General features: G+C 46.4%; 1 protein-coding gene across 1 annotated transcript; it reads left to right on the top strand.

The window, feature by feature from the left end:
* The first annotated feature begins 6,946 nt into the window (after positions 1-6,946).
* ZNF706 (zinc finger protein 706) lies at positions 6,947-22,970 on the top strand. Its single transcript, XM_077493119.1, has 4 exons — positions 6,947-7,110; positions 16,842-16,978; positions 21,142-21,245; positions 22,724-22,970. The coding sequence occupies exons 2-3, from the start codon at positions 16,844-16,846 to the stop codon at positions 21,235-21,237; spliced, it is 231 nt and encodes a 76-aa protein (XP_077349245.1). The 5' UTR covers positions 6,947-7,110; positions 16,842-16,843; the 3' UTR covers positions 21,238-21,245; positions 22,724-22,970.
* Positions 22,971-23,004: the final 34 nt, after the last annotated feature.

The following is a 23,004-nucleotide window of genomic DNA, read 5'->3' as shown; positions in this document are numbered from 1 at the left end:
TGAGGTGGCAACCCTACTGACACCCCCCACCCCCTCAGTGTTTGGCACCCAGGGCAGTGTCCCTATATATATATATATATATATATATATATATATATATATATATATATATGTATTGCTGGCTCCTGACGAGCAGGCGCTATTGTTTTTGAAAAGGTGAGTTGCCTGAAGCCACAGTTGGGCTTCGGGACTATTTCTCAAAATTTCTGGTTTCAGTACCAGTCCAGATAGGTTGCACTGGGTTCTCCTTGACCACAGGTGTCGCTGTCACCGCCGGCAAGAGTAGAAACGCAGGCTAGCTGGGTGCATTGAATGCCACTTCTCTCTCGGAACCAGCCCAGTGGGAGTGTTTTCCTACTGTGCATTCTGGGGGGTGGTATTTAAGGTACCGACACCATGTTGGATTATGTTAGGTACCTGGGAGGTGAGCCTGACTTGGTGGAGAAGACTTCTCTTACGACTCTGGTTCAGGGTCCACTGGAGTGAGACACAGCGGGGTAGGAGTGTCTGAGCTGGAAGCAGCAGTAGATGCAGGCAGTGGGAGTAGTCCTCTGGACGGCTGGAACTGCAGGAACTGGCAGAAGCTGGTAGAACAGAAGGACGATCACACAGCCGGATAGCAGCAGACACTGGAACAGTGGAAGTGGATCCTGGAAGGAGTGCAGCACACTTGGAACAAGCAGAAGATTAGTCAAACAGGCCGGGTCAGATCAGGCAGGTAGAAGGCAGGAGCGGCAGGCAGAAGCAAGGTCACAGGCTAGCAGAGGTTCAGCATCAAGGATAAGCAGCCCATAAGCAGGGTCAGACAAGCCGGGATCAGAGCAAGAGAAGGGAGCAGAGTCAGACCTGAGCCGGGTCAATAACGGTAAACAGATAGGCAGGTAACAGAAGTCTCAGGTACAGCTGCAGACAAAACAGCACTGAACAAGTGCGGCTGTCACCTTTAAATAGGCCCACTGGCGCCAAAACGCGCTAACGCGCGCCCGGGATGCACACTGGCACGCACACACACGCCGATGCCCGGTCTGTCCAACCGCGCGTGCAGAGCCCTGACAGATTATTTTCTGTCAGTTCGGTTCTGGTGTTCCTCTTGACCCAGCCCCATGGCCCTCCTGGCCTGGGGTGCGGAACTATGCATCCTGTGTCTTGGGGCCGGCTGGCCCGAGGTGACGCAACTGCAGGGACAGGCTCAAGTGAATTTGTGGGCCTACTGATCCAAGGATGGTCCGGTGCCATCTCATCTGAAGGGAGAGGCCCAGCAACTGAAGAACCCCAGGGGAGGACTCTTTCAGGAGATGACGGTGCTCAAGGCTGGTTTCTCTGAAGGAGCCTAGAGGCTTAGTTGAAGGACGCAACCTGGATCAACACTCATATGGTATCGCCGGATTGGCTGAGAGAAACTGGTACCGTATGTCAGTTCTTTAAATTTATCCACATCCCTCAGTAACGCTCAAGTGTATCTCACAAGTCTGTGGCAGAGACTTTGTCGAGCACCCCACCAGCTGCTAGGCCTAGTGAGAGAGGTCTATCCGGGAGTTGTTAAATCCAGTTGTGAAACAGTTTTTATTCTCTGGATTTTCTCTCAAGACTTCCATCTTGCAATCTAAGTGCCTGAACTCACTCCTAACCCTCTACCCTCTATTGAGAGAATTTGTTTTGTTCTAAATAAATAACCCATAAGAGGATTCAGTGTTAGTTTCAACATTCTTTGGGCCATCTACCACAGGAACCCCAAGACTGAGAAGCAAGCAGGTGAGGTAACGGTAAGCCCAAATAAAACCAGCATCTTCTTCGGGGGTCAGTGCTACATGTGGGGGCTCGAGTCCGGGATTTGCCATTACCACTCGCAACTGAAGAGAACTATTTGTGTGGAATTTATACGGTAGAGGGTTTCTTTTTTTTTTTTTGGAATGGGGTTGATTGCGGGCCACTGCCTGGCGCATAGACTGTGGGCGGGGTTGAGAAAAGCCTGTGAGTTGCGTAACCGGAGGAACCAGTGAGAGGAGTCTTGCCTGTTCTTTTCCTGCATGAGGCACCGTGTGAGTGTGACGAAGGAGAAAGAAAGAAGAGTCTGAATTCTTTTCTTTGCTAAAGAAAAAAAAATGTTCCGGATGCCAGGAACACCGTCCATCATGGGACCCAGGATGCCCTCAGTAGGAAACGCCACAAGTGTGAGACTGCCTGGGACTTTGCGTACAGATACAGGAATTTGCCTGAGACCGCAGGGGCGTTTTGTACTGTATATGATGGGAGATGTCGAGGCCCTGGGAATGCTCTGCAACAAGTGCGAGGGGCTCGTCGCAAGTCTCCGGCCATTTGTCCGATGCCTGCAATGCGAAGAATACCTATTTACAGTGGAGCAACCCACCGTGCTACTAGTAAAATCCCTACACCTGCTCACAAGAAAGTAGGGTACGTGAAAGCCTCCTGCGGCCACGGTAGAAGCCTATCTCAGAACTCACCTGGATCAGATCGGGGGAAAGTGATCGCTCCCAAGGAATCCGCCGCAGATACAGGTGAAAACTATGGGGAAATTGTAATGAGTGGGACTATGTGTAAATATTTGCCTGCAGAGGAGTTGCGGGACTCAGAAATAGATTCCCTGTCTGACTTATCAGGGGACGATGAACTGTTCGAGACTATATCCCAAGAAATGTTATGGGCCAATGCAGATGATGTGGCTGCAACATGCAATGTATCTGGCTGGTTAGCCTCGAATTCGGGGATTGTATCACCTCGGGCGGGAACCCCTACAACCATTAACGAGACTTTACCCAAAAATGTCAGTCTGTCCGAACCTAAGGGATTGCCTTTTACCATGGTACGGAAATCACCTAACTCTTGTGTGCCTCCCGGGGATGGAAGTGCCCGAGCTCTGCCTAGGTTCGCATGATCCCAGCAGCTGCTGAACAAGCGAGTGGCTACAGAGTACGGTTTGGAATTTCCCTATGTTCCCAGGGAAATCATGCAGGAGATCGAGCAAAGCCGAGAGCATTGGTATGCCAGTGATGTGTGGGACTATCTGAAGGTACCAAAGCCCTTTAGGCAACAAGGATGTTCCCCCAGTATGTATGAATGCTTCACCGGGTGTCTTCAGCACTGGAACTTTGGGAGACATACAGTGGTGTGAAAAAGTGTTTGCCCCCTTCCTCATTTCCTGTTCCTTTGCATGTTTGTCACACTTAAGTGTTTCGGAACATCAAACCAATTTAAACAATAGTCAAGGACAACGCAAGTAAACACAAAATGCAATTTGTAAATGAAGGTGTTTATTATTAAAGGTGAAAAAAAATCCAAACCATCATGGCCCTGTGTGAAAAAGTGATTGCCCCCTAAACCTAATAACTGGTTGGGCCACCCTTAGCAGCAACAACTGCAACTAAGCGTTTGCGATAACGTGCAATGAGGCTTTTACAGCGTCCTGGAGGAATTTTGGCCCACTCATCTTTGCAGAATTGTCCTAATTCAGTTACATTAGAGGGTTTTCGAGCATGAACGGCCTTTTTAAGGTCATACCACAACATCTCAATAGGATTCAGGTCAGGACTTTGGCTAGGCCACTCCAAAGTCTTCATTTTGTTTTTCTTCAGCCATTCGGTGGTGGACTTGCTGGTGTGTTTAGGATCATTGTCCTGCTGCAGAACCCAAGTTCGTTTCAGCTTGAGTACACGAACAGATGGTCGGACATTCTCCTTCAGGATCTCTTGGTAGACAGCAGAATTCATAGTTCCTTTTATCACGGCAAGTCTTCCAGGTCCTGAAGCAGCAAAACAGCCCCAGACCATCACACTACCACCACCATATTTTACTGTTGGTATAATGTTCTTTTTATGAAATGCAGTGTTCCTTCTACGCCAGATATACTTGGACACACACCTTCCAAAGAGTTCCACTTTTGTCTCATCGGTCCACAGAATGTTGTCCCAAAAGTCTTGGGGATCATCAAGATGTGTTGTGGAGAAATTGAGACGAGCTTTGATGTTCTTTTTGTTCAGCAGTGGTTTTCTCCTTGGAACTCTGCCATGCAGGCCATTTTTGCCCAGTCTTTTCCTGATGGTGGAGGCATGAACGCTGACCTTAACTGAGGCAAGTGAGGCCTGCAGTTCCTTGGACGTTGTTGTGGGGTCTTTTGTGACCTCTTGGATGAGTCGTCGCTGCGCTCTTGGGGTAATTTTGGGCGGCCGGCCACTCCTGGGAAGGTTCACCACTGTTTCATGTCTTCGCCATTTGTGGATAATGGCTCTCACTGTGGTTCGCTGGATTCCCAAAGCTTTGGAAATGGCTTTATAACCCTTTCCAGACTGATAGATCTCAATTACTTTCTTTCTCAATTGTTCCTGAATTTCTTTGGGTCTCGGCATGATGTGTAGCTTTTAAGGATCTTCTGGTGGACCTTACTGTGTCAAGCAGCTCCTATTTAAGTGATGCCTTGATTGTGAACAGGTGTGGCAATAATCAGGCCTGGGTGTGGCTAGAGAAATTGAACTCAGGTGTGGACAACCACAGTTATAGTATGTTTTAACAAGGGGGGCAATCACTTTTTCACACAGGGCCATGATGGTTTGGATTTTTTTTCACCTTTAATAATAAACACCTTCATTTACAAATTGCATTTTGTGTTTACTTGTGTTGTCCTTGACTATTGTTTAAATTGGTTTGATGTTCCGAAACACTTAAGTGTGACAAACATGCAAAGGAACAGGAAATGAGGAAGGGGGCAAACACTTTTTCACACCACTGTATATACTCCGACAAAGTTGTAATTTGCCGGCCAGCAAAAGACAACGTGATATACTTTATTACCACCGTGGATGCCAAGGGGAAAACGTTAACTTTGCCAGACCCTCGCTTTTATTGGTAAAGTAATTATTGAGAACCTCTGCTTGGAAAAAGTTTTTTTCTTCTGCAAAAAGTAGAAGGACTGTGGGGCTAGTTAGATAGTGTCAGGTTTATCAGAGGAAAGCTCAGTGTCAAGGTCATCTACCGGCCGCAGCACTTGTATGAAGGACTTGCATTTCATCACTCTTGCCACTAGATGGTGGGAGTTTGTGCAAAAAGTTGGACAATTGCACGTAGACACATAGGTCAAATACACTGGAGAGAGTCTCATTTTCTGCTGGAAATGGGATTCTGCCTCCTGTAACTGTACACTTAGTATGTGTTTTTTTTTTGTGTATTTCTTTTCAGGAATCACCGAGATCCCCAATCAAGCTGCCAATGAGTGGGTGGTGTAGATAGTCAGGTATTGGGGTTTGTGTGTGAGGTGACTTGTTTTATGTCAACTGTTCAACGTATTGTATGTTCAATTCTTTCCTTTTCCATTCCATCCCTCATCCCAATTTCAAGTTCGGGTACCCGACTTTCAGGACTGAAAGTATCTATTTTTTTTTTCCTTCCCAGACGATGAGGACATTGTCTAAATGGGAGGGGGAGTATGTAGCGCTGGCTCCTGACGAGCAGAAGCTATTGTTTTTGAAAAGTTACGTTACCTGAAGCCACAGTTGGGCTTTGGGACTATTTCTCTAAATTTCTGGTTTCAGTACCAGTCCAGCTGGGTTGCACTGGGATCTCCTTGACTGCAGGTGTCGCTGTCACTACCGGCAAGAGTAGAAACGCAGTCTAGCTGGGTGCATTGAATGCCACTTCTCTCTCGGAACCAGCCCAGTGGGAGAGTTTTCCTGCTGTGCATTCTGGGGGGTGGTATTTAAGGTACCAATGCCATGTTGGCGGCGGATTATTTTCTGTCGGTTTGGTTCTGATGGTCATTCTGACCCAGCTCCATGGCCCTCCTTGGGGCCGGCTGGCCCAGGGGGAGGCAACTGCAGGGACAGGCCCGAGTGAATTTGGGGGCCTACTGATCCAAGGATGGTCCGGTGACATCTTATCTGAACAGAGAGGCCCAACAACTGAAGAACCCCAGGGGAGGACTCTTCAGGAGAAGGCCGTGCGCAAGGTTGGTTTCTCTGAAGGAGCCTGGAGGCTTAGTTGAAGGACGAAACCTGGATCCACACTCATATGGTATCTCCGGATCGGCTGAGAGAAACTGGTACCATATGTCAGTTCTTTAAATTTATCCACATCTCTCAGTAACGCTCAAGTGTACCTCACAAGTCTGTGGCAGAGGCTTTGTCGAGCACCCCACCGGCTCCTAGGCCTAGTGAGAGAGGTCTATCCGGGAGTTGCTAAATCCAGTTGTGAAACAGTTTTTATTCTCTGGATTTTCGCTCAAGACTTCCATCTTGCACTCTAAGTGCCTGAACTCACTCCTAACCCTTTATTGAGAGACTTTTTGTTCTAAATAAATAACTCAAGAGGATTCAGTGTCAGTTTCCACGGTAAGCCCAAGTAAAACTGGCAGCTTCTTTGGGGGTCAGTGCTACATACCGTTTCCCCGAAAATAAGACCTAGCGTGATTGTCAGTGATGGCTGCAATATAAGCCTTACCCCCCAAACGGAGCCTGCGCCGTTAGTGGAGGTGATAGCCCCACCATCCACATGGACATAGGGCTGCAAATATTAGAGGGCCGATCGCCGTGCTTCGGGCACGGCCTCGCTGCCCTCGGCTCTTTTTATTCTAACTCTATGTCCACTTGGATGGTGGGACTAGAACCTGGACTCACGGCGCCATTCATCTTTGGCTATTTTCGGAATCTGTGTGTGCTGTGTACTACAGCAGACACTATCCGATGGGGGACACAATGCAATAGCGCACCGGCTTCGCTCAGGTTGCAGCGAGGTGAGCAGTGCACACCACACAGACTGGAGCACACGAGGACACCAAACCAATGCCGCAGAAGGCTCAGCCCGCCTAATCCGCGCAGCCACGCCCACCCCCAACTCCTTTACATCACGGCTCGACTCTTCTATTGGTCGGTGGCTCTTGTGAGTGCGAAGCGCTGTAGCTCCGCCTATCTCCATGTTCCCCTGGATACGGCCGTGTGCAGCGCGCCTGCGCAGTGTGCTCTTTTGAGGCCCAGGGGAGGAGCTAGTGGAGGCGCAAGTCCGGATACAAGCGATTCGGCAGCCCGCCTCCTCCTTGTGTGTTCCCAGCTGTAGTAGAGGGTTGTCTGTGTACCGTCTGTCCGGCCCGCCGGAGACCGCCTGGGAGAGGTGAGAGCTTGGCAGGGTGGCTGGGAGATGAGGAGTCTGTGGCGGGGTGTTAGGGAGAGTCAGGCGCCGGCATATGGGTGGGGAGAGCTCTTCCCTCACACCGCCATGAGCGGCCCCGGACCTCGCCATGTCCTTGTGTGGGAAGATCGCGGCCTGCCGGGGATGTGATCGTATACCTCACCCGAGGGGGGGGGGTCCGGGGACATGGAGGAGGGGGGGTCCGGGGACATGGAGGAGGGGGGGTCCGGGGACATGGAGGAGGGGGGGTCCGGGGACATGGAGGAGGGGGGGTCCGGGGACATGGAGGAGGGGGGGTCCGGGGACATGGAGGAGGGGGGTCCGGGGACATGGAGGGGGGTCCGGGGAATATCACTCATGTACAGTGTGGATGATGTACTATGCTAGTAATGAGATGACTGGGAGGATTCCTGGCTGTGCGCACTCCTCTACACCCACACGGACTACATAGACTGAGCTACCACTGCCCGGATCATCAGACTTCATGATCTCCAATGAGGGGGAGGGAGGACTTCATTATCCTCCACTTCATGATCCTCCACTTCATGATCCTCCACTTCATGATCCTCCACTTCATGATCCTCCACTTCATGATCCTCCACTTCATGATCCTCCACTTCATGATCCTCCACTTCATGATCTCCAATGAGGGAGGGAGGACTTCATGATCTCCACTTCATGATCTCCACTTCATGATCTCCAATGAGGGAGGGAGGACTTCGCTCTCTCCTCCAATCAGAGGGAGGGAGAGAGAGAGAGAACTGTGCGGTCCATGATCACAGTTCAGGGAGTAGTTCCTTTGGTAGAGTTGTACTTCACAGCCATATTGCTTTTAATTTTTTATTTATTTTTTCCTCTTCAGTTAATTAACCTGCCATTGCCATCTGACGGCAATCAGGTTCTAGGATCTGGCCTGACGGCAGAGGGAGGAGGAGGGGATCTGATCTTCTAGGGACGTCGCCTCGGTTTAGTCTCCCGAAAGTGGGGATGGGTACCTGTCAAAAAACAGGTACCCAAACCCTTTTGGGTGGAACCTTGCTTTAATTGTGTACTATTCCTAATCGTTTTAGTTATAACAGGTGAAAGTGATGCATCAAATTCATGCAACAGTTTCTTAGACGGTTACAAAGCGTGCAAAATATTCAAGTTCTCATTTACAGCAAACTAGTATTGTGGTGCTCTGCCTGCTCCACACTCCAGTCTGTGATATGACAAGATTTCATTCACAAGTTGCTGTGTCACAAGATGTAAAATGGTCATGTCAGATTAGTGACAGGTTTCCATCCTACACATGAATATGTTGCACACTATATCATCATTTGTTGTGGGGGTATGCATCAATTCTGAGGGTGTACCGTTCTTTATGAATTCCCCAGATTGTGTAATGTCACTTTTTGTATTCCAGTGATCCTCATTTCTTTAACCAGTTGAGATCCGCGCTATAGCCAAATGACGGCTACAGCGCGGACCTCCTTTGCCGGGATGACGTCTATTGACGTCGTCCCGTGCACGAGCGGCCTGCGCTCCCTGTGATCGGTGAGTCTATGAGACTCGCCTGATCACCGATCCGAGCAAGGGGTCGATCCCGACCCCTTACCACGTGATCAACTGTCAGCCAACGACAGCTGATCATGTGATACAATGGAGCCGGTAATCGGCTATTCCTCCTCGCACTGTCAGCGCGAGGAGGAAAAAAAAAGAGCCAATCACCGGCGGCCGTGATCGGGACATCAGTCCCGATCACGGCCAGCCCTGCCAGTGCCACCCATCAATAAGTGCCCCCCGTCAGTGCCACCCAGCAGTGCCCGCAATCTGCCTCAACAATGGTGCTGCACCCCGGTGCCACATATCCGTGCCCATCAGTGTCATCTATCGGTGCCACCTTAGTGCCGCCCATCGGTGCCACCTTAGTGCCGCCCATCGGTGCCACCTTAGTGCCGCCCATCGGTGCCACCTTAGTGCCGCCCATCGGTGCCACCTTAGTGCCGCCCATCGGTGCCACCTTAGTGCCGCCCATCGGTGCCACCTTAGTGCCGCCCATCGGTGCCACCTTAGTGCCGCCCATCGGTGCCACCTTAGTGCCGCCCATCGGTGCCACCTTAGTGCCGCCCATCGGTGCCACCTTAGTGCCGCCCATCGGTGCCACCTTAGTGCCGCCCATCGGTGCCACCTTAGTGCCGCCCATCGGTGCCACCTTAGTGCCGCCCATCGGTGCCACCTTAGTGCCGCCCATCGGTGCCACCTTATCTGTGCCCATCAGTGCAGCCTCATCAGCGCACTTCAATGAAGGAGAAAAATGACCTGTTTGCAAAATTTTATAACAAACTATTAAACGTGATTTTTATTTTATTTTTTTGCATTTATTTTGTTTAGCAAAAAAAAAAACTCCGAGCTGTAATTAAATACCACCAAAAGAAAGCTCTATTTGTGGGAAAAAAATGATAAAAATGTCATTTGGGTACAGTGTTGTATGCCCGCGCAATTGTCATTCAAAGTGCATCAGCGCTGAAAATTGGTCTGGGCATGAGGGGGGTTTAAGTGCCCAGTAAGCAAGTGGTTAAAGAGGAGCTCCAGTCTGGAGGAAAAAAGACAATTTTAAAAGTCAGCAGCTACAAATATTGTAGCAGCTTCCTGTTTTAATATAAGGATACTTGCCTGTCCAGGGATCCCGTGATGTCGACATCCTGAGCCGATCCATTACTCGGGTGCAGGCGCCAACATTGTAAGGGAAACCGGCAGTGAAGCCTTCAGGCTTCACAGCTGGATTCCTACTGCCCTGCACTTTCTGAATGGTCCCACCGTCTTCTGGGACCTGTGTGTCTCCTAGAAGGGGGAAGGAGGAGGGGCCCTAAATGTTACATAGCAGGTGAGGTTGACTCAAGTCTAACCCGTGTGTGATTATGTCAGTATTACATTGTATATTCCTGTATGTTGTGGTCGTTCAGGTGCTTATCTAATAGTTTTTTGTGTTTTTAAACTATCGATGCTCTCTGCTGAGATCACCGCCTGTGGAAGGGAATTCCACATCCTTGCTGCTCTTACAGTAAAGAACCCTCTACGTAGTTTAAGGTTAAACCACTTTTCTTCTAATTTTAATGAGTGGCCACGAGTTATTAAACTCCCTTCTGCAAAAAGATTTTCTCCCTATTGTGGGGTCACCAGTATGGTATTTGTATATTGAAATCATATCCCCTCTCAAGTGTCTCTTCTCCAGAGAGAATAAGTCCAGTGCTCACAACCTTTCCTCATAACTAATATCCTCCAGACCCTTTATTAGCTTTGTTGCCCTTCTTTGTACTCACTCCATTTCATCCTTCCTGAGGACTGGTGCCCCAAACTGGACGGCATACTCCAGGTGCGGCCAGACCAGAGTCTTGTAGAGCAGGAAAATTGTTTTATCTCCTGGAGTTGATCCCCTTTTTAATGCATGCCAATATTCTGTTTGCTTTGTTAGCAGCAATTTGGCATTGCATGCCATTGCTGAGCCTATCAGCTACTAGGACCCCCAGGTCCTTATTCATCCTAGACTCTCCCAGAGGATCTCCCTCCAGTGTATAGATTGCATTCACATTTTTGCAACCCATATGCATTATTTTACATTTTTCTACATTGCACCTCATTTGCCATGTAGTTGCACACCCCATTCATTTGTTCAGATCTTTTTGCAAGGTTTCCACATCCTGCGGAGAAGTTATTGCCCTGCTTATCTTAGTATCGTCCGCAGATAGAGATTGAACTGTTTACCCCATCCTCCAGGTCGTTTATGAACAAAATAAATAACAATACATTTTTATTTTTTTTTCCCCCCAGTCATACCTGCCTAGGTGGATGCTGCATCTGTCACCCGGCATCTCTGCACTGAGAACCAAGCCATCAAACACCGCCGATGGCTCGGTTCTCTCGGCTCCCTGAGCGGAGAGCTGCTGACTGTCGATCAGCAGCTCTGCTCCTCCATGCTCGCTGGGGCAGGGATCGGCCGTCTCAGTGGCTGGCTGAGACGTCCATCCATCCAGGCACCTGGCGGATCCAGAGTTGGCATGACGCAGTGTCTGGACTGATCTTGGTGACTTCAGCAGAGAGTGAACTTGAAGCCATGGAGCTGAGGGCAACCTATTGACTTCTATGGGCAGGCAGATGTCAGCAGAGATGTGTCCACTGACACCTGCCTGCCATTCGATCCAACAAAATCCGCTCAAAACACAGATGGAGATACGTTTGCCATCCGTCCTTTTGCTGAAAATGGAACAGGCTGTCCGTTTTCATCCGATCTCCTCCAAGAGAACAGCGGAACAGCAGGCCTCTGACAGGTCGGTCCCTGTACAGTGAGCAGAGACTGACCTGTCCACTGCCTGCTCAGCGGGGATCAACGGAACCATCTCCTTCTGTCCTTTCTACTGGAAAGGAATGCACGCTTTTTTTTTTTCTTCTTCTTTACTGCAGGCTTCCCGGTAATTTGTATTGTGTAATTTGTTGCATAAACAGTGTGATGCATGTTGTCTAACTTTGTTATACAACTGGTGGACCCAGCATTCTTTTCATAAGCAGGGCAGAATTTCCCCCTTTATTTCTGCAGTGAAGGTTAATGCCTTTTCTTTTTTTTGGTCTGTTAATTATAACTAGACTGAAACTGTTGTGCTTTAGTGAACAGTTCTTGTCATTATTGTGTAAGGATTGTTTTGGCAGCTGCTGCACTAGTAGGGTTTCTTTCATGTTTATCTTTGCCTTTACACTGCAAGGGCCAGTTCACACCAAAAAAACACACTACGGATCCGCTCCAGATGCTTTTCTGCATGTGTTTTTTTGAGTTTCCGGGTCCCCTTTATTTTTTCACTTTACTAGGTTCCAGTGTGTTTTTGATGCATTTTACTGCGTTCCAGTGCAGGAAAAATGCAGCCTGGTCTACTTCTTCTTTTTTTTTTTTTTTTTTCTTGAACTGACTGCACTGGTGTGAGCTATGCCATTGGAAACCATGAAACCTACTTTCAATGCTGATGCGGAACAGAAACGCACTGGACTGCATGTGGTGTGAACTGGGGTTTTTATTGGATTTATTCAGAAGACCAAGACTATGTATGCTCAGAAACAAAAGAATACAACACGTTGCATCACTTCCGAAGTTGTTCTGTCAGAGGACAATAACCTCCTCTTTTTTGGTTTGAAACTCGCATGCAGAAAAAGTCAATCATTCCCCCACTGTTCTCATTGGGTGTTTGAGGCTTAAAGTGGTTGTAATGTCAGTTTTGATGCATGAAGATGAAAAGCCTTGTGTGCAGCAGCTCCCCCCTAAGCCTCCCTAATAGATACCTGAGCCTCATCTAGATCCAGCAATGTTGCTCAAGAGACTTGACTGTCTGGGACTCCCCTCCTCATTAGCTCACTAACTTTGATTGGCGGGAGCCATTGGCGCCACACTGCTGTCTCAGCCAATGAGGAAAGAAAGTGGGCAGGACCAGGCCACGACTCCATATCAGACTGGACACGGGGAGCCATGGCTCACCTTAGCAAGTGGCTTGCTGTGGGGGCTCTCGGCTGGAGGGAGGGACCCGGAGCACTGAGGAGGGACACGGGAAGAGGAGGATCTGGGCTGCTCTGTGCAAAAGCATTTCACAGAACAGGCAAGTATAACATGTTTTGACCAATGGAAAACTAGACTTTAGTATCCCGCTGTACAATGTTTAAATGGTGGCATTAAAGGAGATGTCTTTTTGCAGAAACATAAATGCACGTGTGGGGGTGTTTTATTTATTTATTTTTTGTTTTGGCACTTGAGCTTGTAAAGTATTGTAATTGCTATTAGTGGCGCTCAGGGAGGCAATGCTCTGGTTCCTGCAGGCTATTCCTCCTTGGCTCAGATCAGTGGACTACATTTGTGTTGTCATCACAATTGTGCTCTATTGTGAAGTATAGTCCCTCTGCTGTGATAGCACATGGAATTTGTAAGGTGTGTTTTTTATTTTTTATTTTTATTTTTTCCCCCCATTCACGATTTTCTTTGAATAAATGGTGTGCCGATTTCAAATCTGACAGCCAGTGGGAAGAATGCCCACAGTCCTGTTGGGGGGAGATGATGGTCTGTGCTTGCTGACAGTGTTTCATGTTGCGCCCCAAATGGTGTAATATAAAACCTGGTCTAAAAGGTGGAGCTACTGTAACTTTTGAAGCAGAACTCTGGGATACAAAAAACCTTGCTCCACAAGTGCTGTCATATAGGTGAGGTGGTGGTGGCGAGGACACACAGGGGTGAGGTGGTGGTGGTGGTGGCGAGGACACACAGGGGTGAGGTGGTGATGGTGGCGGCGAGGACACACAGGGGTGAGGTGGTGGCGAGGGCACACAGGGGTGAGGTGGTGGTGGTGGTGGCGAGGGCACACAGGGGTGAGGTGGTGGTGGCGAAGGCACACCGGGGTGAGGTGGTGGCGGTGGCGAGGGCACACAGGGGTGAGGTGGTGGTGGTGGCGGCGAGGGCACACAGGGGTGAGGTGGTGGTGGCGGCGGCGAGGGCACACAGGGGTGAGGTGGTGGCGGCGGCGAGGGCACACAGGGGTGAGGTGGTGGTGGCGGCGGCGAGGGCACACAGGGGTGAGGTGGTGGTGGCGGCGGCGAGGGCACACAGGGGTGAGGTGGTGGCGGCGGCGAGGGCACACAGGGGTGAGGTGGCAGCGAGGGCACACAGGGGTGAGGTGGTGGTGGTGGCGGCGAGGGCACACAGGGGTGAGGTGGTGGTGGTGGCGGCGAGGGCACACAGGGGTGAGGTGGTGGTGGTGAGGAGACCCGATAGTGGTCTTGTGGCTTTATCCCATGCAGTATGAGTGGACAGATCTGGGGTCTTTGATGTTCTGGTCCGCTCACTACAGTGAATAATAACCTCATTTTGTTTCCACTCAACGGTGTGGGAAAAGCAGACTACAAAGGAGAAGGTACCAGACCAGTGGCTGTGGGCACAGCAGGGATGGAGGCCACTTTCATAAAATGACAGTGCTGAACTCAAGGCAGGGCCATTGAAGGCTAAGTTCATTTTTATGGAAAAAATACATTCATATATTTCTGACAGGGGGGAAGAAGTGTGTGTGTGTGTGTGTGTGTGTGTGTATATATATATATGTATGTGTGTGTGTGTGTATATATATATATATATATATATATATATATATATATATATATATATATATATATATATATATATATATATATATATATATATATATATATATATATATAATTTTATTTATATTTGTTTTTTTTCCCCGCAAGAGTTTGCAAAGCATTGCACCCATGCCAGTGGGTCACTAGTGCAATGTCAGGCTCCTGCACGCTTTCTGTGGACTGTTAGAAAGCTGGAGGAAGTGTCAGTGGACTAAGAGTACTGATTACTCTACTTGTAGTCCATTGAGAACTACAAGTCTGTTGGCTGCCGTGGCAACATATTCCTATAGGTGGACTTAGCCTTTAAGGTGAGACGCTATTGTTAAAGCAGAGCTCCACCCAAAATGTTTTTTCTTTGCATATTCCCCTCAGAGCTAGAGCAACTACACTTGCAGGGCAGACTATTTTTGTGTTCAGTAAATGGACCATTGCTGGCACCACCTCTTTAAGTAGAGGTGGGGGTTCATCTGTGTATTGGAGGGGGAATCCTTGACTACTACACTTAGAAATCTGCTTAGGAAATGGTGACTATTCCTGGACAGTGTTACAAAAATTAGCATTTCTGCAGCCTTTTAAATGTTAATTCCATGAACCCTTCTATATTAATACAAGGGTTCAATAATAAAGTGAGTTTCCCCATTCCATAGCCCTTGAGGTTTCCTGGAGCTAAAAGCTGAAGTGTTCCAAAAAAAAAAAAAACTCTCCAAACTTTGTCCCGGTTAGTCTTGTTCTCCAGTACCCATTGGGCATAAAGCACTTTGCTAATTTTTGTATTTTTTTTTTTTTTTCCCAAGTGGAGTGTATGCTTATCTAAGATGATCTTATAGCATCTATGACTATATCATTGGTTCTGAATTATGGCCCTTGTCTCGGGCAGCAGGTGTGCACCAGGGGCGAGCACTGTTGCTACGCATGCATGAGGAATGGGGCGAGGAGGAGATTGGCAGCAGTAGATGGGAGAAGAGGGAGTGGTCATAGAAGAGAAGCCGTATCTACTGGGACTTGCTGGACACCTGTCATAAGAACATCCAAAATTGGGATTAAAGCCAAAGTCACTGGACAAGCAGATAAATATTTATTCCTGATGAGACTTCTTTTAATATTTACCTGTTGAACTTTATTAGGCTGCATTAACATTTTGATGTTTCTGGCACACACTACAAAGCATACCAAAAATGTGTGTTTGTGGTGCATTTAAAAAATTCAACAAAAATGCATCGGACTTGCAGTGACATTTGTTATTGGCACCCCAACTGTGGTTAGCTGATGAGTGTTTTCCCATGTCCCTAAAGGGCTAAAACGCGTGAAAAACCATGCATAATATATAGTGATGCACCGAAATTTCGGCCGCCGAAATATATCGGCCGAAAATGCCCTTTTCGGCAATTTGCCGAAAGAGAAAAACGGCCGATAATGGAGCCAAAAATGGGGCGTGGCCTGGGTGGGGGCGGGCTCCGCCCCTGGTGACGCCCATCATGGGGGTTGTATAGCGCAGGAGAGCCGCCTCCGCCGCCTATTTTTTCACAGCGCCGGGAACATCACAGCTTTCATTTCAATAGCTGTGTGTTCCCGGCCGCGCGCCGTCACAGCCAGCCCCTCCCCCTTGTCCGGGCACTTAGATAGACAGATCATCCGCAGGATTGGACGGATGATCTGTCTATCAAAGTGCCCGGACAAGGGGGGGGGGCTGCGTGTGACGGCGCGCGGCCGGGAACACACAGCTATTGAAATGAAAGCTGTGATGTTCCCGGCGCTGTGATCAAATAGGCAGCGGAGGCGGCTCTCTTCCCTGCACAGGCTGCAAAATGGGACACACGCTGGCTGCAAAATGGGACACACGCTGGCTGCAAAATGGGACACACGCTGGCTGCAATGGGGGATGCCTCCTGTACCACGTCCTCTGTCTCTGACCACCTCCTGTACCGTGTCGCCAGTCTCTGACCACCTCCTGTACCGTGTCGCCAGTCTCTGACCACCTCCTGTACAAAAATATTTTTTAAAAACAGTCATTTTCGGTATCGGTGCTGTTTCGGTATCGGTTTCGGTTTTCGGCCTAGTGTATTTTTCATTTTCGGTATCGGTTTCGGCACCAAAAAACCCATTCGGTGCACCCCTAATAATATATGTAAGCAGGAACTCGCATTCCTGTTAGTCGAAGTGTGAATGGGGCATTAGGGCTGAAAGCTGCAGTTTGACTTCATGTGTAGCTCCCCCTACTGCTGAAATCTGGCATTGAGACATGACCAGGATACAATCTACTGTGTTGCAGTCTGCAAAATAACAATCGTAAAGCGGGTGGGATTCCTCCTTTTGTGTTTCCAGCGAGGCTGTAGGAGTTGGAACCCCGTGTCACAATTAAACTGTTGTATTTTTATTTTTGATTTGTTCTACCGCATCCACCCGACTATACATTTCCACCCAGCATATCTTGGTTTGTGTATGGAAGTCAGCAGGTGTTCACAAGTTGCATAACCTCCTCTTAGCCCTTTTTCAGTAAATATGTTTTGGTGCACCTGCTGTTGTGTGGGGATTTCTCAGCTTCTGTTTAAGTAAACTGTTTAACATTGCAGATATGGCTCGAGGACATCAGAAGATTCAATCGCAGCAGAAAAATGCCAAGAAACAAGCAGAACAGAAGAAGAAACAAGGGCACGATCAGAAAGCCGCAGCTAAAGTAGCTCTAGTATACACCTGTTTAGTTTGTCGGGTAAGACTTTAATCTTCAGCACTGATCTGGCAGAACATTTTACTGGCATAAAGCAGACAGCTACTAACCTAATTTTCATATAGCCTACTATTGTCGTTCTTTTTTTACTAGTTTGGAAATGTTGCTGGGTAGTGGGATCACCTGAAGTTCTATTTCACTATACGGTGTGCTTTCCGCAGTATAGTTGGACTTCCTCTTTCCCATGCCATCCTAGTTATATAGATAAATGTAAAACGTGCGGTTGCGTCATGTCGGAGCTCAGTTACACTTGCAGTGTGCATCTGTTGCATTTCAATAGCACAACAAGAAGGTCCATTCAATGGCTAGAGAAAAAGGTTATGCTATGCACTATGGGATCCTATCACATGATACAGTGCTGAAGTATTTCCATGTTCTGTGTGATGGAACCGCAGAGATCATAAATTGTATACAGTGTTTGCCTCTAACCTAAAAGTAGTTGCAGACTGTAGAGCAGTGGTTACCAACCATGTCCTCGGCCCACTAAAAGGCCAGGTTTTATCTATTACTTTGGGGAGATTCAGACTAGAATACTGCAATCACTGAGCAGCAAATGATATCACCTGTGATGTGTTTCAGTTATCTTGCAAACCTGGCCTGTTAGTGGGCCCTGAGGACACGGGGTTGATGTGACCACTGCTGTAGAGGGCATTGGCATGTGCATGTACAATCTGATCATTCTGTGACAGATCCTAAATAACCATCACCTTTGTAGTGGGAGGACTTATCTAAATAATCTATTTAGTGTATGTATGTGAAAAAAAACAGTGATGATGAAATGCCACCAAAATGAAGCTCTATTTGGTTGGAAAAAAAGATTTGGGCACAGTGTTGCATAACTGAGCAATTGTCAGGTAAAGAAGCAATAGTAAAGAATTCCCTGGTCATGAAGGAGTTAAAACCTTCCAAAGGTCAAATGGTTAACGTGTGTTTTATAAACGCATGACTGCTCCAGCTCTTATGTTACATGAAATGATCTTCTGCTAAGACAGGTCGGCATCCCTGCGTAGGTAACGGCACTAGAAGTTTGTTGCAGGACTGCTTGTACTGGAGTCTGTATCCCGTGCATGTTATGTCCTATCATTAATCTCGGATGCAGCTCAGGAATTGCGCGTTTGGTTTGACAACTAGGGCAATGCTTTGAGCTACTATTTGTTTTGAATGGCACACCAGCGCAACTAGTCAACCCAACACTTGTCCATTTTGGATAACAATGACACAGATGTGAACTGTTTGTGTGCTGTCGTGCTCTACATTGTAAAAATAATGCATGTTCCTTTTATGGAATGTTTACCCCAAAATGTATTTTGTCTCCTGTCTCTGTTTGTATGTTTGTAAATGTAGCCCGTTCTTATTACTTGGTTTCACAGGAAATACTTGGTCATCCTGCCAATCCCCTATCTTAGCGTAGTATTCTGAGCGCCCCAAGTACTAAATCTGTTCCTTGCTGGTGTAGTCAGTTTGATCATCGGAGCTACATGACACCAACCTAACTCCCCTTCCCAGCTATTCTCCGCCTGATGCGTCCTACTTTCCCTATTGTCAAGCAATGGAGATGTCCCCTCAGCCCTGCTATGTACAGCCATTTTCCATGGAGAAGAGCTCCTTCCTGATATGATTTTTTTGGCTTCCACTGGCATTACAAACCCCCACCCTCGCCAGCCCTGGCAGTTTGGCTGAATAGTGGTTACAAGACCGCTTTATAAAAGTCTAAATTTAAGATATTAACTGAAAAGATGTATTAAAAACAAAGCAAATATATTTTACTATTATGATTTTATAGGGCACTGAATGATTGGGGATCATTTACATACAGTTTAAACTAAGTTTGTGTTGGCAACAAACATAACACATAATAATGCACATTTACACGCACAGTACCACACTGCAGCAGTCTGACTGTGCCCTAGACATTCATTAAACCCCCTGGGGAGCTTGGCAGACCATGTGCATGGGAGAGGTAATGGGCACAAAGACTTGCTGACTGCATTCTGAGCGAGCAGTACCTGAACTCTGCTTACCGCACACTGCATAATGAGATCCGTGCCATTTTAGTCAATATCACTAAAGATGTTGGGAAAAATTGCAGTGATTAGAGCTGTGTATTCTGCATTATATGCTTATATACAGTACTTTATATCTACAAGGAGCTAATAACGGAGACTGGGGAATGAGTGCTAAAGTCACATATATGTTATGCATTTGCAGTAGAATGTATACTGATTGGCAGGTTGCCGATTATTCAAGTGGTGTGCTTTCCCAATTTTGGGCAGGTCTGCTTTTGGTGTTTGTAGATATGAATGTATGCGTTGAATGACTCATGTCATAACTTATACCTAGCACTAAAGTGTGTTCTCCACCCAAATGTCGCAACTGCCTGCAGTAAATTAGGTGTTGGGAGCCACTATTATTACATTCCTTAGTATGCAGCACCTTAGAGTGAGGAGAAATGGAAAGCTCTGAGTAGTTGCATGTTTATGTGGACCATGGCAACCAAACTAGTTGGTTGACTTCATTTAAAGTACCTCCAGCTTTTCCGGTCTGTATTGTGTAATGTGCAAGGATCCGGGGGGGTTGGGTAATGTGCAGTACACTGACAGTTCTGATTTGATATTTTAAAGCGGTACTAGGAAAGTACTGCATATGTTTGCGTTATCCAAGTTGAAAACATGACCAATTGCTACCAATGGTAATCTGTATATACTATAATCTCATAGCCCCACACATGTAAGTGTGAAGAGGTTCATGGATGCGGGGGTAAGAACAGTGGGCAGTATTCACCATAGCACCTAGGAAGCAGTCAAATATACTTCCTATCATTGTTCTCTACCCCAGGTAATTCCCATGTAGGTCTCGTACACAGGACATTTTGCCATCTCTCTTGGATGCATTTTCTCCTGGCAGCAGTATTTTGGCAGACAAAACACATGATGCTTGTAAAGTGTCAAGTGCTTTAGCATTCATTTCATTGGCCAGAATAATTATTCTGGCTATTGAAATTGGTTAACGCTAATGTGCGTTTACATGCATCACTTTTTTTTCCTGCCAAAACACGTGTGTGTGTGTGTGTGTGTGTGTTTTGGTTAAATTATTATTTTTAATTTTTTTTGCACTCTTTTATGTGTGCGTAGATGCATAGGCTAATGTGCAAGGGCATTTAGTGGCAAAGAAAGGAAAATGCTAGACACCCTTAACCATGGAAAAAGGAGGGGGGGGGAGGGAGGTCCAGTGTGCGTAAGGCCTTAGTGATGTGATAGCAGCTAGACCAGTACCAAACATTTTTAAACTGCTTGGGTATAAATCTTTTTGCCTTATACATGTGATCAGAAAATTGGACAAATGCAGATTTTAAAGCAATCGTACGATAACCTGATAGTTGGTGCGCAGCTTTTGAGAGCCACTCATCAGAAATTATCCGAAGGGGCAAGCACTAAATTTTGTTCAGATGATACGAGATCGTACGATTTGAATTTCATCAGTACCAGTATTCATCAGAAATTGAAAGACCAAGACCGCGCATGCTTGGAACCGAAAGCACACATTATATCGCTTCCGAAGTTGGATTCGGTCATATGAGAATTTTCAGTTTAGTGACGCCTTTTTCGATGTGAGACTAGCAGGCAAAAAAATAGAAAAACCGATTTTTGTCAGATATTCTCATTGTGTATATGAGGCTTTAGGCTGCATTCACACTATATAGCGTTTTTTGGATCTGCCTGCGACTTGACAGCGCGGATGTGTGACAGAGCGCAGGACTTGCATTTTGTGATGCCATTCATTTGAATGATGCCTCAAATCGCAGTGCAGGCCTTCTGCGATTAAGTTGCACTGCAATGTTGCCTAAAGTGTCAGTACCTCTGTCAATTTTATTTTTTATTTTTTTTATTTTTATTTTTTAATCCCACCTTTTTTGGGAGACGCACTGTTATCTTGGGTAATAAACCCCTCCAGTGGTGACACGGAAGTGTAAGGAAAAAACCTCTACAGTGTGTGGATTCTGATGGCTTAGATATGATCAGCAACTCTGGCTTCTCCACTTTATACAAATGGGAACTCTTTGTTTTTAAAGTATTGATGATAAATCTGTTTACCCTAAGTTTACACTACAGTCATTCTGAAACACGTTTGTTTTTCTTTTGTATTAGACACAAATGCCAGATCCCAAAACCTTCAAACAACACTTTGAGAGCAAACATCCAAAAGTGCCACTGCCTCCAGAGCTGGTTGGAGTCGAGGCATAGATGGAAAGGTATGTATTGATATAAAATACTTTACATTGGCACATTCATGCCTTTTGTGTGGTATTGACTTGCAGTAGCTGGAGAACAATTTTATAAACTTGTAAACTTAGTGGTCCTAAACGCACAGTTGGGGGTACGTTTACTAAAAATGGAGAGTGCAAAATCTGGTGCAACTGTGCATGGTAACCAATCGACTTCTAACTTCACCTTGTTCAGTTAGTCAGCTTTGATAATAAAACCTGGAAGCTGGCTGGTTTCTGTGCAGGTCTGCACCAGATTTGCACTATTCAGTTTTAGTAAATAACCCCTATTGTTTAATTTACACTATCCCTTATTTTTCTATATGAATGATGGCACTGTAATTATTTTAATTAAAATTTTGAAGTACCCTTTTCCTTATTGATATACAGTTGTCACATGACCCAGATCTTTCCCAGTCTGTCTGCAGGGAAACCTAAGCAGAGTGAGCTTCTGGACCTGCTGCAGGTCACATGTGCCAAATAGAGAAAAAAAAAAGCCTTTGGAATACAAAGTAAAAATACATTGATATCAATAAATGGTTTTAAATCGACATACAAATATATTTTTTAAATCAAATCTTATTTTGTGGAAATAACATGGTGTGAGTGGATTTCTGCATTTGAATAAGAGGAAGGTGAAGCCTCCCTCAATCTATATGTAATATCCCACCTCCGTTGTGTTTAGCTGGTCAGTGGACATGGAGGAGAGAAGTAGTGGGCTGTCATTTACCACTGTGTATACACCCACATGTGTGTCTCTATAGTCACATGGACTGCTCAGATGTGATAGGGAGGAAATGCTCAGCATAGGAACACGCCAAAAACTGAGCATGTGGAAAGCCAACGCTGCTCTGCAAAATCCCTAGATGAATTGGGGTATTGGACAGAAGGTGGAGATGGAGAACAGCGAGGTCAACTAGGTTTTTTGCAGAATATAGAAAACCTCATGGTGACTAAGTATGAACAGAATGTAATACACCATTTATTTTCCCCTTTAATTTTTTTTTTTTTATTTTTTATTTTTTTTGTCGGTTTAGTGACACTTTAAACCTTGACCTCTAAACCTTGACCTCCAAACCATTCTTGGTTCCCCTGTAATGCGAGACATATAGGAGCGGCCATTGTTGGCCACCAGTTGTCTGGCTATTATGCTGACACTCGGGCTTCACTGACCAAAGTGATGGAAATGCCAGTTGGCTCTGCAACAAGTGTCTCCTTTAAAAGATTCCTCACTCTTCCTGTTCTGGTGACTATTTCAACTTTTGGATTGTCTTTCTGTCTTGGCAACGGTGATCACCAGGACAAATTGAATCTTTCCAGTGGGGTCAAAGACGTTGTAACCTTTCACCACTTTACTCGTTTGCACTCTGACGTTAGATGGACTTTAAGCATTGTTTTATATTACAACATTGTTGTTTTATATTTCATGCAATTGATCTGATGGTGGTGCATTTATCTTTTTTCAGGAATTTCCTTCATTGTACGACTGTTCACTGGTGGTATTTCGAGAAAAATTAAAAAGGGGGCTCTAGAAAACCAGATTTCTATGTGGCTTCCTCAAAGGGATTCATACAGAGACCTCTAAATGTACAGTTATTTACCAATTTGTAAATCTCAAGCTTGGCAACCCTCAAATTTTTACAGTTGTAATTATATTGATTTGATGTCTATAATGTGTATACTTTGTTCAATAAAAGTAGTACCTTGCTTTTACACTTGTCTTTAAAACCTTTTATGAGTGATCTTC

The sequence above is a fragment of the Lithobates pipiens genome, unplaced genomic scaffold, assembly GCF_037356315.1.
Source record: "Lithobates pipiens isolate NorthernLeopardFrog02 unplaced genomic scaffold, aLitPip1_a1.2 Scaffold_19, whole genome shotgun sequence".
Classification (NCBI taxonomy): Eukaryota; Metazoa; Chordata; class Amphibia; order Anura; family Ranidae; genus Lithobates; species Lithobates pipiens.
This window is presented reverse-complemented; position numbering and strand designations above follow the sequence as displayed.